Below are 17992 nucleotides of genomic sequence, written 5' to 3' on the forward strand. Positions count from 1 at the left end.
GTTTTGCACCGATACCATGGGGGGGGGGGGGAGAGAGAGAGAGTAGCTGGCACCCATCCACAGAAAAAAAATGAGCGGGATACACCATAGAGCAGACGAGTCGGCCTTCAACCACCCACTACCCTTACCGGTCACAGTTACGCCACCAATTTTCCCTCCACAAGGAGTGCGTACAGTTGCTGATGTGCTTCCTCCCCCGCTGTCTGGATCATCTCTGTGGCCGTCTGCATAAGCAGCCTACGGCGCATCAGCGCACTCCTCTTCTCATACAGGGTATCGAAGAGGTGAGGAACTACAGGGTGGTCTGCCAACCCTAACTGCACCACTCCACTGGTGAGCCGGACGACCAGCATGAGGTCGGCCTGCCAGCCGCCACCCACAGGACGCTGCTGGCCCTCACCAGAGCGCTCCGATTCAATGATTTTAAAAAGTTCGTCGGCACACCGACGAGAAAGCTTTAGATGTTGTGGCAAATTCACACGCAGGCAGGCGGATATAAGAACGTTGATGTCCTCTGGGGAACGAAGTATAACTCCAGTTTGACACCTTTCGTCCTCTTCCAACGTTGCCGCGACACTGTCCAGAAGCAGGGTGGTCGCATGTGCCACGTCGGCGAGGTCCAGAAGCTCGAATAACTTGAGAATGGTGACACAGTGTGGGATAGGCAGGGTATTGTCAGGACTCTGCGAAATTGCCACCGTTCGCTCGACAAGCGTTGTTATTACCGCCTTCTCTAGATCAACGTGGGCAATGGTGAAAGCCTCTGAAAGGGTTGCGAGTACACCTCCATCGCAATTATCCTTAACTTCTTGAAATCGCTTGGCGACTGCGCTAAGCAGCGTCCGGGATCGAACGCCGCACTGAACAAATTGTCGTGTAAGGTCTGCAAATTCACGTGGAGACGTTTGCGGGAATAGCACCGCCGCAGCGTGTTCTGTCATACAGCGCAGAATATTGTACTCTGTCGAGCTTTTCCTTTCGATGAGGCGAAGAACAGCCAACGTAGTCGTGAGTGAAAGAGCCGTGTGGTGCGATGCCATGTTTTGCAGCACAAGGTCGCTTGTCGGATCGTTCGGGAATGCCTCGGTGAGGCACTCTAGTACCACAACAGCGTTGCTCGCGACAGAGGGGAGCGAGGCTGGGTCGCTCTGCAGCAAGTGACGCACAAGCCCGAGAAACACCGGCTGCGCGGCGGTGAGGCAAGCCGTCTGAACACTCTTATCCCACGTAGCATTCACACCACACATTACAAGCCGCACTATAAGTGGCAGTGAGAACTTTAACTTAATGTCAGCCACACGTGACAGCAGCACACCAAAGACGTACTGGTGGCTCACCCGCGCTGCCGCGTAGCTCTCGAGACACTCGACAACCTCTTTTGGACTAAGCATCTGCCGCAGTTGTATTGTCCGCAGGATGTATGCTTTCATTACGCGGTCCTGTAAATCACCGTAGCGCTCCCTGTTCAACTGTGAAAAGCCCTGCAATACGAGCGGCAAATCTGAGGGGGAACACTGCTGCCGCACCTGAAGCACCGTCTCCGCAAGCGACGTTGGAAGATCACCTAGAAACTTCAGGTCTGCGTCCGTGAGGGCACCTCCCAACAGCTGCAACTTTGTGGCGATGCGCACAACGATGCCAGCTTCCCCCGGACTTAGCTGGTAGCCAGAATCGACAATACGTCGCAGTATAGCTGCGCAGGCAAGTCGATTGGTGTCCTCCAACTCGCACAGCACCTGCAACGCCAACATTGTCTCAGGCACAGAGAGTGAGGAATTGGGTGCTCCCGCCTCCGTCGCCAGTTGACTACGCAACGCAATCACCGCTTCAGTGTCGGCAGGCACATGGAACTCGACGAATGCCCCCAAAACCGCCGATACATCAGCAGGTAGTAGCAACGGTCCAAGTGCTTCTACTACTGTGAGGTACCGTGCTGTAAGCTTTTCCTGCCGCAACTGACACACAGCAGCAACAGAAATAAGGAGGCGTGCCGCTATTTTGCTGTTTTGGCGCTTCTGCTCTTTTGTTCGTGCTTGATTAAGCTGTTTTGGCGTCGCAATCTCTACAGCAGTGGCGAGTTGATCCAGCAGCTGGCGAGAGAGGTGATGAATCGTGCGAGGAACGCACATCACGACCGTGATCTCGCTTATCGCAGCTAGATCTAGCGCCTCATCCCGCTGACTAGTCCCATTATTCGTTTGCTGCAGAACACGCGTCAGTGCAGGATCCAACACGTCGGTGCGGAACTCCCGCAACTCAGCAGGCTCCACCTCCACCGCATACTCCGAGACGAGGCGGAACAACAGACTCACGATAGAGAAGACATGGTAGCGCTCCCGCGTCGTCTCAATGCTGCCACCACGCTGAATGGCGGCGGCAATCGGCTTCAAATGAGCGGCAACAACATCGTTAAGGACGGTGCTGCAATGCCGTAATCCTGGTGATCCAGGGTGTCTTGAGAGACCAAGGTCCCGCTGTTTCGCACCCACGTGCGAAACAAGAATGTTCAACCGGTTCACTGTGTCTGACAAAGACGCGATATCATTGCCAGGGCCACCGGATCCGAGGGATTTAACGACCATTGTGTGGAGCCCCACGAGTTGTTTCGCTGTCGTCGCATTCATACCACATGTAATGACGTAGACAGTGAAGTGTAGGACCTCCTGCAGCAACTGCATCGCAGCACCTTGCTCCGCATCGTTCATGACGCTATCACGCCTTGTTCTCGCCAACTGCCGCTGTACTGTCTCCACCACACGCGGCACAAAAAGCGCAGTCACCTCCGATAGGGATCGTTCAACCTCCAGAGACGTATTGTTTGGCATGTGATGCTGCAAAAGACGCTGACGCCTTCCAGCATGGCGGAAGCGCTCAACAAAGCCGTCTATCAACAGCGACAGCCCATCAACAAGGTAGTGATACGATCCCTCCCGCTCCAGCAGCGTGAGCAGCCGCACCAAATGCGTGCTCATCCTCTTCTCTTCCCCACGCACAAGAAGCTCAATCGCCGTCGCGAGAGCCAAATGTAAAGTCATCCCAAGTGACACGGAGCCCGATTTTCGGCCACCGCTATTAATGCTGCCACCATTCCTGTTCTTGTACGTTAACTCATTCTCCTCCAAAACTTCACGAAGGGACTTAGGCGCCTCAAGCAGCTCCGTCGGAGAGGCACCTGCTCGGCTTTCTGCTCGTATACGAGCCTCAATGAGTGTTGCGCTCTCAGACGTGAGCGACATAGCTAGGCGCGCCGGCAGCGGTGCAAGAGCAAACGACCGAGAGAAATTTGCAGCACCTTGCAGCAGTTCGAGCACCTCCAACGCGGAGTGTCCCACGCACAGGCCACTCTTCAACACAGCTTCAGGATCAAACCCAACAGAGAAGAGCGCAAACGCGACGTTTGCACGCCTTGACAGCGGAGGTAATTCCTGTAATCCTCCGTCTCTCTCATCATTCTCGTTTATCTCGGTATTGCCGCCATCATGCGTCGATGTCTCGCTTTCGGTGTTTATGCGCTGTAGCAGCTGCTCGAGAGCGTTGTCATCGGCACGTTCGCAAAAGAGCGCTGCACCTGTGAAAACGGCTGCCTCAATGGCGTCGCAGAGCTCCCTCGATGGTAATGCCCGCACTCGTTGCGCAATTTCCACGCTGCATAGCACATCCGAAAAAACTGCTGGCTGTGCACCAACACCGCCGCAGAGCTTCAGGAAGCAGTCCACCACATCGTGCTTTGTGCGCTCCCGCAGCTGCGGAGGAATGGCGGTGTCCACAATTGCTAACATCCGCAGCGCATCAAGCAGATCAATGCAGTGTGCCCGCACATCCAGCACGCTGCACATTGCACCCTCAAGTGCCGCTTTTTGGCGCAAGTACGCGTCCACTGCAATCTCCAAATGGGAAATGCACTTTACCCAAATGTCTGCCTCCTTTGTGTGTACCTGCGACTCACCGGCCATCTCAGTGGTGAGAAGAACAACCGCCATATCCAAGATGCCTTCGCTGAGAGACTGCAGTTTGGAACTACTCGCCCTATGCGCGATGAGATTGGCAGTTGAAACGGCAACCTCCACGAGCAGGGCCTGTGTGGTATCCTCCAGCCACTTCTTGTGATCGCAGGTATTGCCCTTCAACGCCGCACCCCTCGTTTTTTCCTTCCTTTCACTCTCTTTTCCCTTCTGCTTCTGCTTCTTTTTCGTCGCTGCGGCGTTAGTCCTACTAACAGCAGCGGTAGCCTCAAAGTGGCTCCGTCTTAGTTCCAGGGCAAGCCACATCAACGCCTTCTTCATTTCAGCATACTCGTGGTGTTGTTGCTGCTGCTGCTGCTGTGTCCTTGAGGTGATATCCAGCTCCTCGCGCCACAGGCCAATTGCACGCACGAGTTCCCCCACGACCCCCTCGTACACCGGTGCACTGTTAAACGCGCTAGCCCGGTACAAACACAGAAAGGCGACAAGAACACTTAACTGATCGACATTTCTCACGACATCTGTTGCGTGAAGAACGGTTACCCTATTTCGAGGGTGTCGACACTGCGGCAGCTGCATGCTTAGCAGGTGATGAAGCTCTGGGAATTCTTCCGGTAGTTTCACTGCACGAGTAAGCAGTGCACCCAGTGCGGCAGACCCCAGTGTGGTGGTTGTCCCTCTTACACTGGATCTTTCGAGGGAGGGGGGAGAAGAGACATCTCCCTTGTTCTCATCTTGGGTCTCTGTTTTATCGGCTCCCTCCAGCGGTGCATCTGCGCAGGCAGTTCTCCATTCCCCGACTATACGGAGAACATCAACTGCGAAGAGTGGTGTGGGCTCTTGCATTGTTTCGCACACTTCTTTTGGTATCTCCGCCACCACAGCGGGCGGTGGCACGATCGTCTTCTTTGTGCTGGTTGCAGAGGCATGTGTGGCACGCGGTGCTGCGTCCACTCGGGTATCAGTCACTTCCTTCGACTTCTTTCGACCACGCTTTGGTGGGATTGAATCAGGCTTCTTTGCACCAGAAGCAGCAGTTTCTGCTTTTTCTGCTGCTGGTGGTGGTGCCGTAGTTGCGGTGGCCGCAGCAGCTGTGGCCGTGCTCACCGTCATTTTGGTGCGCCTTTTTGGAGCTAACAGATGTGCGGCAGTGCTGAAAAAGACTCTGCCGCACTCCGCAAAGCGCATCGCGGACGCAACCCTCCATCCTTGGCGCCTGCCGAGCTGCAGCATCGTCGCGGGTTATTTCTTTATACCCTTCACGTCAATGTGTACGTGGCGTGGTTTAAACCGCACACACACACACAGAGACACAAAAGAAAATAAAATAGGAAAACACACAACGAAAAACAAAACGACACATAGAGAATATTTAACGTTAAAACATACCTGGCTAAAGGTCTGGGACAGCACCACCAGAAAAATAGCACATCTTCGAGAAGCGCTGGTAACTTCGCATAAATCGAAAAAAAAAAATCAAGCATCGGAGGTTGTTGGTGCCGGAGTGCTCACCGTCTGTCCTTGCGGAAGGGCCACACACCCGTGCCGGAGGATAGATCGCACGTCAGGAACGACCAGCAACGCCTCCAATAATGGAATGAGCGCAAGCAGCACATCTTCATTCGTATCACCACTCACCGAATCTTCTATTGCAGGTGGAAGAAATGGAGGAATGACGAGTGCATTCTCCCGGTTTACTACCACACACTCCTCCACGTTGTCCACCATGATCATCAGTTCAGGTGGCACCTTCAAGATGCGCAGGTCCTTCACAAACACTGTGTCACCTACGTTGCCGCTACCGCGGTTGTGTGTCTTGAAACGCTCGCCGCCACTGCGACTGAGCACAATGGGCCTAACATTCGGTTTAGCAGACCCGTACTCTTGAGTTGCGGAGACCACAGTGTCCGCCGCATCACTCAAACTTGCATCACTAGAAGAGACTGTATTAGCTGCATCGCTTCGCCCCGCAGACGGTGCCAAGGCAGAACGTGTTGCGTGTCTGCAGTGCTGGCGATAATAGCGCCGTTGGATGAGGTGCTCGGGATCAAGGCGACGAAGAATGGAGTCCGCATACGGTTTTGTTGAAGAAGTAAACAGAACGATGTTAAAAAGCTTTGCCATTGTACTAAGGAAAAGCCTCACATGAGGTCTTTCCCATACAAAAAACAGTTCTGCTCCAGAAGCCGTTGGTATTACCTCTGAAAACGTTGGTGGGTGACGAAAGGCGCCAATTTTGGTTGAAACAAAGCAAAGTGTCTCGTCAAGATCCATAATAAGAACCTTCTGCCGCGTGGCCTGATAGGAAAGCACGTGGTGCGAGGTGATGGAGGCGATGGAATGCATCGGCATTCTCGAGCCGACCGTACGGTCAAATTGAATTCGTTTACTGCTTTCGCGCCGATAGACCACTGAAGCGAATCCATGCAGGAACTTCTTGTCAACACTACCAGTCTCAGCGCGACGCCCTGTAGTCACACCCCACTGCGGACGACGTGGGACGCTGGTGGAGCTGCTGTACTCGTCAGTGGTGAAGGACAACTCATCAAAGTGACCGCCATGTCTTGCGGGAGTTCGACCGTAGGAATGCGGCGGCCATTGCGGGGCAGTGTGCCTCGTGGGCAATACTGACACTGTGGGCTGCTGAATGGGACCCACGACATTGCTCACGAGGCGGTGCAGGCTCTCAGAGTAGCGCAGGTGATACTGTGGCGACACAAGGAGTGTGGTCCGGCTATTTGGCAGCCACTCGGCAAGCTCACCCTTTCGGCCCCGCAGCAGCCGGCGCTGGACCCACCATTCACCCTCCATGACGTCATCTTTCCCGCTAGAGGAGCCATCAGTTCGTTCTGTCGACGCGGCGCGACCGTCCCTGCCGCTGTTCTCTTTCGGTGATGAATCATCGAGAGAGGATTCTGCGAACTCTGCTGTTGTGCTGCCACATGACGAAGTGCGGGGCAATGAGGTCTCAACGTGGCAACGGCTCCGTGCCATCGCAGCTTTTTTCATTCTCAGCTGACGCAGCGGGTGCGGATAGGCAAGATGGCTGCGCCCTGTGAAGAAGCAAAACAGCACGTAAAGCGTCGTGTGGATGTGCCTCCATGCCATTACGCCGTCCACCACTGTCTGCACAAAAAAGCGGGCCACGCATGGAAATACACTCTTGAGCAGCCGCTGGATACTGTCCATCATCTCTTCACTCAACATATATATTCATGCATATTTATATGAAAAAAGGTAAGAAATTTTTTTTTGAAATGAAAGAACATGGAGAAAATATAAATTTGCACATTATATGCTCTACGTCTATTCGTACTGGGGTGACGCTTATTGTGGCTCTATACACAAACAAGCAGAACGGCATGTATCCCATTAATCGTATTACACTTCTTTCTCTCATTTTTTTTCTCTTTTCTTGGGGAGGTGAAGGGGGAAGCCACATTTTGCTTCCAGCTTTCAGTCCTACTCTACGTCGGCGCCATAGCCAGCGTCAGCGACTTCCAGTGGATCCTCTGCCTGCCGCCGCATGGCCTCCTCTCGTCGTTGCCGTTTCGACTGCAGCTTTTCTTCCCGCCGCACTCGCTTTTGTCGCACGTTCTCGTCCTGTTCAGCCTTCCGCTTCGCCTTTTCACTCCGCTTCGCGTGCACCTTCATCCCGTTTCGCGCCACCTCATCAGGTGTCTTCTTGACATGCTGATGAAACAGTACCTCACCACATGCAAAGCCATTGGTGACCTTCACGAGCCGCAGGGTCAGGCGGGGGCCGATCTCCTGCAGCTTAATGCGGCACTGCTCGCGGTGCTGGCGAAATGGCTGCGCGAGCGGTACCTCTTCTCCCTCGCCATCAGTGTCAGACCACACATCCTCACGGTCAAGAACGTCGTCTATAGAGTCCAACGTGCCAAGTTTCGTTGGGCACCGGCGCTCAAGCAGCTTCTTTACCGTCTTGCTGACACCTACAGCCTTAGCGTTGACAAAGTAATGCCGCACCTCCACGAGATGTTCTACATGGTCGTAGTGAAAGAGGCACACGCGCTGAATGTCGGAGTTCTTAACGAGCTGGACGTTCAATGTGGGAAACATACCCTTGAAGGTAGCCTCCAGGAGCGGCACCTCTGGGCGGCGCTGCGCGTCGGGGTGCGTAAAGTTGTTCATCACCACAATAGGCGACACCTCCCACACGGCGTGGTCAAGACTGACAGGGCGTCGTTGCTTCGCCGCAATCTCATGGCACAGCGTGAAGGAAAGGACACGAAACGACAGAGTTGGGCCGTTTGAAAATCGCATGATGCGCAGCGAGGTGCCGTGCGACGGCGCGGTAAACAGCTGCAGGTGCGAGACACTAAATGTCGAGGCGATGGCAAGAAAATCCTTGAGTGAGCGATTTTTACCGTGAAGGTTTTTGCTGCTCCAAGGGAAAAACACCGATCTCCAGTCGTGCATGAGAGCGCGGACATTATTTCCGACTTCGCCTCTGTAGATAATGATGGACTTTGGCGTCGCCTTGTCCGCCTCGGTGGTGTCCACCGTCCCTGGCATCGCCTTAGACTTGCCCATACTTGCCACTGCTAAAGCCTTGTGGTAGCCGTCATCATCAATAGAATAACAGAATGGGAGAATAGAGCAAGGTGCCAATGTCAGTAAGCAATAACAACCTTATCCCTACATCCCCCCACCGCCCCCCTCCCCACACACAAAGAAAGAGTATTTTCACTTCTGTCGTATGCATAAAAATAAAAACAAAAAAATGTGTCATAACCCTTTCCAGAGTAGGAAAGGCAATAGAAGTTAACAGATGCATGCAATTGTTTTTTGCCTAGCAGAGCCAGTAGCCTGGGTTGCTCACTGTACCAGCAACAAGGCCAGCGTACTGGTGCGAGCAGGCATCAATCACACACATTGCATCTTCCACACCACGTATCTCACCCCTGTACGCCAACTCATTCCGCTTCTTCCCATCAGTAGTCTTGTAGTCGCGGAACCACTCCACGATAGTGTTCTTCAACTCCAAAGGGACGTTCTTAAGGCTTCCGTACATGTCTCCTTCAGGCTGAAGCACCTCTGTGATGACCTTCCAGTCCGTCTCACCCTCGTCAATAAGGCCCAGCACTCCCAGCACGCGAACAGCTTGAATAGTGCCGATAGCAGCAGGCGATTTTGACACCTGTACAACATCAATGGGATCACCATCACCACAGCACCTTGTCTCAGCGTCCACCGTGGATGGGTCCTCCCATGTGCGAGGGGCGAAGCCGTAATTGAACGGGATGTCTCCATATGTAAAGAATCGCAACGGTTTTCCCTCCTTCGCGTATACATCCTGTGCAATGGGGTTGTATGGCTCCTCCTTCAGTAGTTCCATCTTCGCCCGGCTCCCTTTCGGAATTTCACACACAAATGTAATGATGGACGCGTCAGCGACAGGGTGCAATGGGAGTTCGTGCCAGGAGGAGTGCTTCGTTGCCTCCCCGCTAGCGAAGTGCATTCGCCATGCGTGTGTACCGGTAGTTCCTAATTCTTTTCTTGACCACTTAGGCAACAACAGACTCGCAGCTGCAGAAGCAGCAGTGGCGGTGGAATGCCATATGACTCTTGTGCCGCGCATCACAGCCTACAAAAAAAAAAACTATTCTGAAGCAGGAAAGCGAAGAAACAAAGAATAACTGTGCGTATCTATAAATGTAGTCACCCCCCCCCCTCATTTTTAAATATTGGTCACTCACACAGTTTCTCCCTGTCGTGCACTAATCACTGCCCTTGCAATTCATTTTCGCACTTGGCTAACTATCGTGTGCTGGATAAGAGAATCCCGCAACACTGTCGCAGCGCACGCCCCACGAAACCGAGCACAGGGCCAAGAACAGCCCATGCATAAGACCAAACGAGTCCGACAGCGCGGCGTGCGAAAGGTACGAAGCTTAACGCATACCACAACAAGCAGAACACCTGAACCCCCGCAAATATGAGGGAGAAAAGGCTCGACTTCCAGTACAAGGCTGCGACAAGAGTCATGATGATAGACACAGCGTACATAGCAGCCGCCTCCATACGCTTTGCGTCAAAGATGGAACGGAATTGTTGCCGCAGGCCAACGAGAAAGGTCGTTGAACCCACACAAAACAAATTCCCAACGGTGAGAAAAAAGGCAAATTTTTTTGGGAACACGGCAACGGCAGGGGCGAAAAAGGTGGCGATGCCAATAAAGCACAAACCCATACCAAGGGTGGCGAAGAAACCAGTAAAGCGTTGATGGTATGAAAGGGAGGACATATCCTGCAGATCGCCAAGAAGCCCAGTATCTTGTGGCACCTCCATGATTTCAACTTCTTCTGGGGGCTCATCTGTGACAAGGTTGCGTGCCTGGTGTTTCAGGTTGTCCCAGTAGCGACCGGCACCGTTGAGCGCTGCGCCAAAGCCTTCTTGTGCATGGTCAAGCAGGCCCGCTCCGCTTGCGCGGCTTGACGGCCGACCTCCCGATGACACTGTGCGACGGCTAATTGTGGGCCTGAGCTAAGACAACCTACACCAACCACGCATAAGATCACTCAAAAGAAGACCGAGTGTTGATCATGATGTCACACTTTGAAACCTCCACGAAAACACACACACACACCACAAACACACACCTAAACGCATTTAACCATTTGTCGATCCTTTCGCACGAATAGTCATCACCAAGAAAAGACATGTGTACGAGAAAACTCTCAAAAATAAGTTCAAAAATGAGGGCAGGGGGAAAAAAAGTATACGAGCCCACCAATCAGAGAACACTAAAGCCGAGTGAGGATTCTCTTTATACCATCGTACCACACAATATCTTTCTTGGTGCTCTACATGACCATCACCCGGAGACAATAGCAAGTCCCTCCCTAGGAGCTACAGGAAAGGAAAACACACACACACACACATATATATATATATATATATATATATATATATATAGAGCGAGAGAGAAAGAGTGTGCATTACTAGTAGTAGTGCTGATGCTGCTTATTCGATGAATGCTCTTACGTCTTACAAACCAAAACCACCGAGCATGCGGTCTTACCACCAAGATTGTGAAATAACACCACACGAACGGGTGAGAAAATAAAAAGGCACGACCGTCAAGCTTTTCTGGGCACACTCACGACACGGTCTTCACGACGCCGTCCTGCTCACGCAGTTTGCCGTTGCGGATGGCGGCCTCGATGGCGTGTTGCACATGCTTCGCGATGCGGGCGTTGTAGCTCTCCACCATCTTCTTTGCGAGTGCCCGCACGCCGAGCGGCGCAGGGGCCGCCTCGTCGATAATCCAGCCGGCCACTTCCGCCACCTCAGCGTCGGTACCCAGCACAAAACTCGGGACAATGCAGTCCGCCTCCGTCATCGCCCGTGGGAGCTCGAGTCGCTCGAGCCTCCGCCTTGTGGAGCCATGGCTGGGGGCTGCTGCTACCTCGGCCGTGTGCGGTGGCGTCGACTCCGCCCGTCCCCGCTTGCGCGGGGAGCCGTTGGGCTTCTCGCTGCATTTTTTCCCCTTCACTGGGCTCTCTTTCGTGGCTGTTGCCTTCTTCTTCGAGGTCACCCACGTATCATCGTCGGAGTCGCTGCTCAAGTCCATTGGTGGTCGAGGCGGCCGTAGCGGCTGTCGCTTGCCGCTGTCACCATCTTCGTCGCTCTCGCTGTCAGTGCGTTTGCGTGGTACTGCCGCTGTCGCCTTCTGCCGCCACCTCCCCTGGTACTTCTCTGTCTCGGTGATGCACGACGTATGAGCCTTGATGCTGTTAAGGTCGAACACTTCCATGCAATCAACACAAGTGAAGGAGGCGCCACGGCATGAGTTGGCGTGGCCCACCACCTTCGGCTTCTTCACCACGTCCTGGCAGAAGCTGCAGGTGAAGGACACCATTCCTGCTGCTGCACTCCACAACCACACCTGCTCTGTACGCTCGGCTGGTCGGATACGGAGCGCACGGCGGCGAGAAAAGGGATGAAAGAAAGAAAGAGAAAACGCAGGAAGAGAGCGACAACAGCCATAGTAAAGGCAGCACACCGTCACATTGGCTTGCACGTGTGCACGTGGGTGATCATAGCTGGGCCAACAACATCCTTAGTGAAAACAAAGAAATAACACACATGCACACACAAACACACGGAAGAAGCACCCCCCTTTCCCCTCTCTCTCTCTCTCTCTCGTTCTCCGCGGAGCGGAGTGGCACTCTCAGGAGACATGGTAGAAGCGGAAAGGAAACACAAACACAAAGGAATAAAAAAAAAAAAATAGCGGCAAGTCGCAAGAAGAAACAAACCACAAAAAAAGTGCAGGAAAACATGTCCCACGTCCTCTAGTAACGCCGCAAACAGTGGGGAAAAGCCACGTCAGCGACTTCCGCTGCTTACCTCCCCTCCACCGCCAATGTCATGCTCTCTTTCACNAAAAAAAAAAAAACAGAACAAAGAAGACACCACGTCCCAGCAGTAGGCACATAACGAAGAACGCCAAACACGAAAAGACAAGTATATACAGGAAACTAAGAGAAGGGCCCACAAGTCAAAATGTCTAGAGAGAGAAGGGCATCAACTGACCCCGTTGCTCTGCTACTCTTGTTCACGGCGAGGCAAGGAAAACAGGGAAAGACCTGTTAAAATGTGTGTTGGTAGAGACACACTAAGTGCGGAAGGGCCGTGAAAAAAAAAAGGGTGAGGCATTGAGGTAAACGAAAAGAAGGGAAGTTGTTTGAAGTCAAGACGGGGGGACCGTGACGACTGGGACCGCAGAAGCGGACCGTTGCCGCCGTTTCTACAATTTCATTTATCTCCTCACACACAGACACAGGCACGTACGCACATGCTCTTTCCCCTCACTTTTCCTCGTTGGATTTCGCTGCATCGACGTGACACGCGGAGCAGGCACACAACGACACCTCGCCGGTATTGGCACCACATCAATGGCCACCAACAATGGAGAGATCGTGGGAGTGGCATATGGACAGATAAACAACAACAAAAAAAAGATGAGCGAAAAATGCGCGCCGGCCTGTCGTACGGCTGGGGCGTGTGACACCAAGACGACTGCCTGATACCGTCAGTGATGGAGGAGAGGGTGAAGAAGGCCGGTAACACAAAAAAAAAAATATAAGGAAACGGAACAACGAATGTAGCAAAGAAGCAGCAGCAGCACATAAATAGCTAGAAGGTACGCACCAAAACAAAAGAAAACAAAGCCCGGCCAATATATCAAGAGACCGGAAGGGTCTCCGTGCAGGTCGAGGCTGACGGAAGGGAAAAAAAGAGAAATCCGGCAAAACCAAAAAACAAGCCAACCAAACAATTGCGGGAGTCAAACTATAACACCAAGTCCAGCATGCAACGCTTTGTCCTGCCTCCATCCCTTTCTGTTATCTTTTCCCCCCATTTGATCTTATCTGTCCCCTCTCTCTTTTCTTTTTTTTTTTTGTTGTTCCGTCGAATCGGTTCGGAGACATTATATTCGTTTCCCTCCGTTGCCCTCCCGAGGTTCGAGGGTCTGTGTGTCTGTGTGCATGGCTAAGCCGTGAGTGGGCCCCTCCCCGGTTATATCCAAAGTCCGCAAATGTGTTGTCGCGCGCTGACCGACACGCCCATCTCTCTCTCGTGTCCACCACGTCACCCACACAAGAGGGCGGAGCACACCACAGAAACACACACACACACACACACCGAAATCAGCAAGCATCCTCAACAAATAAAAAAAAAAGCAGCCTCACCAAAACAAGAGTACAGCTTGTGGTCTGCACAACAACACGAGATTCAGTGAGAGGAAGCACATGTACCAAGCGAACCAAAAAAAAAGGGTTTCGAGGAAGAAGAGAAAAGCGAACCGAAAAAAAAAAAAGGACATCAAGTGAAGAAAGATGCTTTCGAAAAAGATGGCCCATAAGATGACCATCGAGTTCCTCTCCCACACACACGCGCTTGCAGATATATTCCGGCATTAACGTTGGCAGTAGGGCTTCGGGGAGGAAGGCATTTCAAACAGGTTGGTGTAGAAAGTCATGCTTAGTGAATATGATCTTAGGCGCGTGACAAGGACTGAAAAAAAAAACACCTTTCCTTTCGCCTTCCATCCCTTTCTCGCCAGGAAAAAAAAGGAAAGGTAACTCTCCTATTGAACTCCCCCCCAAAAAAATGTCTTTGGTGGAGCTTAAACCACCGGTACAGGGGCAGTTGGGCCAAGAAATAGTCCACGTTACTGTGCGCGATAGGGATTGTGCGTGTACCGTGTGCAGTGCTTCTTTTCCCCATTTGATGATAATGTTTTTGTCATTATGGTGGTATCGCTGAGAGAGAGGTCATTGTTGCTGTTAATCGTCCCATGAAAAGACCCTATGGACGCGTAGCTGCTTAGTGGAGTTTTCTGCGGTGGTGCAGCAGCAGAGACATCTGGCGGTCCCCACCTGACAGAGGTTGACGTAGACTGGCGCAACGTCATGGACGTGGACGCATTCAATTCTGGCGAGTAGAGCGAGCTGGAAGGGCTGTTCAGCGTCGCCAACGGTGATACATAAACGTTGCTCGACTGACTCCCTCTCCTCATCGCAGCGCCAAACGGTGTTTGACGTTGACCGTACATAAACTTCTGTTGGAACCTTCTGTCTGCACACGGCCACAGCGGCATCCTCATGGGATGCATACTGTGCCGGTTATCCCTGTAGTATGCTCGGCCATCATTTGGAAAAGGGGACGAGGCGGGATACTGATGATGCTGCTGCTGCATGAAGAACTCCTTGCCGTAGAAGTGGGAGAACATCGCGTGTGCCGACGATAGCGGCATCAAGGGCCACATAGGGGGTCTCTGTTGCACAAAAGTTGCGGCGTCCGCGTGGCACCATGTCTGCTCCCCGCTTGCAGAGGCCTTTCGGCACGAGTCTGCGAACGCGGCAGAGCGGCGGCGGCTGCGCGACGGCAGATCCTCAGCGAGCTTCACCATGAGCGGGATGGAGCCACTGCTGGGGAACGGCCGCGTATTGTGAATGGCCTCCGCCGCCTTCTCCGCCACACCCTCCATGAGGAACGCTACAAACGCGATGCGGCGCTCCAGCCGCTTGTCTCTGACGCTGGCAGTGTCCTTGTGTAGCGTGACGCTGCCGACAGGCCCAAAGCGGCTGAAGAGGCGCGCCAAGTCTCCCGCAGTGACGTCGAGTGGTATATTCCGCACGAAAAGCTTGAAGATCTGCTTGCGGGCCTCGCCAACAGGAGCGTCGTCGTGCTGCTTCTTCGCCCAATGCACTGAGATGGTGCGGCCGTGTATGAGGCTTCCATGGCAGTACTGAAGTGCAGCGCGGGCCTGGTCCGCCGTGGCGTAACGCACAAAGGCGGTGCCAAGATTCTCGCCGGTGTGGATGTTGCGCATCACAGCCGCGGAGACAATCTCACCGTAGGGGGAAAATATNTAACGCACAAAGGCGGTGCCAAGATTCTCGCCGGTGTGGATGTTGCGCATCACAGCCGCGGAGACAATCTCACCGTAGGGGGAAAATATCTTCCGCAGCTCGTGCTCATCCACAGCACGCGACAGATGGCGAATGAACAGGTTCGCATCACTGTACACTTCATCGAAGGGGGCTTCTGGTGTCCCTTCGAAAACCTCCTGGTGTTCCTCCTGCATGGACTTCTTTCTGTAGGTGATGGCCTGGCTTTTGTTGCTTCGTGATACCGCGACGAAGAATGTTCGCTTGTATGCTCCCTTCCCGTTTAAGGCGTGAACTTAAGTAACCCTGTGGCACGTCGAAGGAGCAGCAACAAGAATAGCAAGGACGAAGGCAAAAGGAAGAAAAAAAAAAAGACGGCATCAATATGTAGATAAAGCCAACACCCACGCAATTCCACCCACACCCCGGGCACACAGTATATGTTTCGCTGACTCTTAAAACGGTTGTGACGTCGCGAGACACACACACACAAACTTATAGACACAGAGTGCACTGCCATCATTGTTTTTTTTTGCTCTTTTATTTGCCTTTTTCGCCTGTTACTCGTTCATGTTATTCGGTCCCCTTTCATACGGCAGTTTATTCTACACTGGACAAATTCACTAAGTAGGCCCACGGGGCCGTGGCACAAAAAGAGGGAGCACAGCACAAATAGTCCCGAGAGGTCGAATGGGAGCCAATGAAGAAGCAAACACACACACAAACTTCACTTGACCAAACAACACACACACGCACCAATGTAGAGAGACACGCACCATTCCTAAAAGAAGTGCACCGTCTTCTTCGCTGTCTGGGACTCCTTCGCCCGCCTCGCCTCATCGGCCTCAAGTGTGCTGTACACTTGTTTCAACTCCCGTTTCTTACTCCGCCGCTCGCGTTGCGCCTGCTTCGCTAGCTGTTGCCGCATTTTCTTTTCCTCCTTCGTCTCCCCCTTGTGCCGCGCAAAAAAGAGCAGCTGTGTGTCCAACTGCGGTGCCCCCTCCATGTCTTTCTCCTCCTCCTCCTGCTGCTGCAGCTGACGTTGGGCTGACGCTGAGGACGATGATGAGGGCATCGCCGCCGCCCCTCGTCCCCTCCGCCGCTTCCCCGTCTCCGGAGCCCGAATGACGTTGGGCTGGTTAAAGTACGTCGAATACGTCGACACCGCTGTCTCGCAGTCAAGCCGGTTTGACTTATTTCCAACGTCCCTCACGACATATACCTCTTCTTCTTCTTCTACCTCCTCTCGCTCCTGCTCCTGCCTCCCCTCATCAACCTCATATTCTCCACCATGTTCGTCCCGCCGCTGCTCAGACATGCGCTGCCGCGCTGCCTGCTGAATCTCCTCCGTCTCGCGTTGGAACTCCGCCACGAAGCGCGCCTGCTTCTCCGGCAACACTGTCGTGGTGTACACCTCACCCTTTGGGCTCATCTCTGTTCCTGCCAGGAGTGCCATGTGCTTCAGCTGCTGTATGAGCCCCTTGTTGCGCCGCGGCTCCGCAGTGCTGTAGTCGACGCCGGCCTTGTCAACGACAAACTCCTCGAGGGCGCGAAGGTAGTGGTTCACGCCCAGCGGGCCGTGTGCGCGCGGGTCATCGGTATACGCGTCGTTCAGGCGGGCGTCGACATTGAACTCTCGCATCATCTGCGTGAACTGGCGATCCATGCCGCGTTTCGTGACGTCATGCTGCGGGTACAGATGATCGTCGCAATGCGCACCACCACTCATGTGCGCAGCAGCATCATCGTCGTCGTCGTTGTCGCCTGCCTCGTTGTCCTCCTCATCACCGTCACCAAAGACCACCTCGCGCAGGAAGTCGTCGGTGAACTCCACCTCCTCTTGGTCATCGAACAGCTTATCGTCGTCGTCGTCGTCGTCGCCGCCGTTGGTCTCGTCGTCGTCCGGGTCCTGCGCGCGAAGCAGGTTCCGCTTGCTCGTGTACTCGTCCTCACCGGGGAGCCGCACACCACCGGCCCGCGCCGACGACGACGCGGCGGTTGTGGAGGCGGTGGAGGCCCACTCGTGCGCCCAATCGCTGACGGAGGCCGACCCGTTGTCGCCCATGTCGTTGTCGTCGTCGTCATCGTCGCGCAGGCGGCGGCGGCGCGGTTCAGCGGCTGCCGGCAGGNGGCGGCGCACCTCTCGCTCCTCCACCATGACGGCGTTGGACGACTCGTCCTCATATGACTGATGCACGAGCTTGAACGTGACACCCTTTGATCGCTTGGGCGGCATGTTGTGGGTGATAAATTACTTTGCGGGAGCACGTGCAGGTGTATGTGCAGCAACTTTGCGGTCTCCTTCCGCCCCCGTACTTCACACAAAAAATATCCTCTTACTAGCAGAGCTTTTGTTACAGTGCGTGTGTGGCACGCTACCAGGACACCAGATAACACGCATTGAAAGAGTAGCAGAGGGAGAAGAAGAAGAAGCGAATAGAAAGAAGGCTGCTGTTTCGGTGCGCAAAGCAAAACCTGAGAGGGAAACGCTAATGCCTGCCCACACACAGCTGCATGTAGGCTGAGAGACATCAAAAGCTGCCACCGCAAGTGTGTCACGATCGATTATTACCCTTCTTTTCCTCCTCTTAAGACCTTTTC

General features: G+C 53.6%; 8 protein-coding genes across 8 annotated transcripts; all 8 read right to left on the minus strand.

Moving 5' to 3' along the window:
- Positions 1-137: 137 nt before the first annotated feature.
- Positions 138-5075, minus strand: DQ04_02071000 (hypothetical protein; the record flags this gene model as incomplete). The annotated part of the gene is made up of 1 exon (XM_009311472.1): positions 138-5075. One exon carries the CDS (start codon positions 5073-5075, stop codon positions 138-140), a length of 4938 nt encoding a protein of 1645 aa, XP_009309747.1.
- A 363-nt stretch (positions 5076-5438) lies between these two features.
- On the minus strand, positions 5439-7151 carry DQ04_02071010 (putative CTD nuclear envelope phosphatase 1A-like; the record flags this gene model as incomplete). The annotated part of the gene is made up of 1 exon (XM_009311473.1): positions 5439-7151. The coding sequence occupies one exon, from the start codon at positions 7149-7151 to the stop codon at positions 5439-5441; it is 1713 nt and encodes a 570-aa protein (XP_009309748.1).
- A 273-nt stretch (positions 7152-7424) lies between these two features.
- Positions 7425-8519, minus strand: DQ04_02071020 (peter pan protein; the record flags this gene model as incomplete). The annotated part of the gene is made up of 1 exon (XM_009311474.1): positions 7425-8519. One exon carries the CDS (start codon positions 8517-8519, stop codon positions 7425-7427), a length of 1095 nt encoding a protein of 364 aa, XP_009309749.1.
- Positions 8520-8778: 259 nt separating this feature from the next.
- On the minus strand, positions 8779-9324 carry DQ04_02071030 (putative inorganic pyrophosphatase; the record flags this gene model as incomplete). The annotated part of the gene is made up of 1 exon (XM_009311475.1): positions 8779-9324. The coding sequence occupies one exon, from the start codon at positions 9322-9324 to the stop codon at positions 8779-8781; it is 546 nt and encodes a 181-aa protein (XP_009309750.1).
- Positions 9325-9746: 422 nt separating this feature from the next.
- Positions 9747-10277, minus strand: DQ04_02071040 (hypothetical protein; the record flags this gene model as incomplete). The annotated part of the gene is made up of 1 exon (XM_009311476.1): positions 9747-10277. One exon carries the CDS (start codon positions 10275-10277, stop codon positions 9747-9749), a length of 531 nt encoding a protein of 176 aa, XP_009309751.1.
- An 811-nt stretch (positions 10278-11088) lies between these two features.
- Positions 11089-11850, minus strand: DQ04_02071050 (RNA binding protein; the record flags this gene model as incomplete). Its single annotated transcript, XM_009311477.1, has 1 exon — positions 11089-11850. One exon carries the CDS (start codon positions 11848-11850, stop codon positions 11089-11091), a length of 762 nt encoding a protein of 253 aa, XP_009309752.1.
- A 2319-nt stretch (positions 11851-14169) lies between these two features.
- Positions 14170-15588, minus strand: DQ04_02071060 (putative RNA-binding protein; the record flags this gene model as incomplete). Its single annotated transcript, XM_009311478.1, has 1 exon — positions 14170-15588. One exon carries the CDS (start codon positions 15586-15588, stop codon positions 14170-14172), a length of 1419 nt encoding a protein of 472 aa, XP_009309753.1.
- Positions 15589-16172: 584 nt separating this feature from the next.
- Positions 16173-17627, minus strand: DQ04_02071070 (protein LTV1; the record flags this gene model as incomplete). Its single annotated transcript, XM_009311479.1, has 1 exon — positions 16173-17627. The coding sequence occupies one exon, from the start codon at positions 17625-17627 to the stop codon at positions 16173-16175; it is 1455 nt and encodes a 484-aa protein (XP_009309754.1).
- Between the last annotated feature and the right edge of the window lie 365 nt (positions 17628-17992).

This window comes from Trypanosoma grayi (assembly GCF_000691245.1).
Source record: "Trypanosoma grayi strain ANR4 Tgr_207_V1, whole genome shotgun sequence".
Lineage (NCBI taxonomy): Eukaryota > Euglenozoa > Kinetoplastea > Trypanosomatida > Trypanosomatidae > Trypanosoma > Trypanosoma grayi.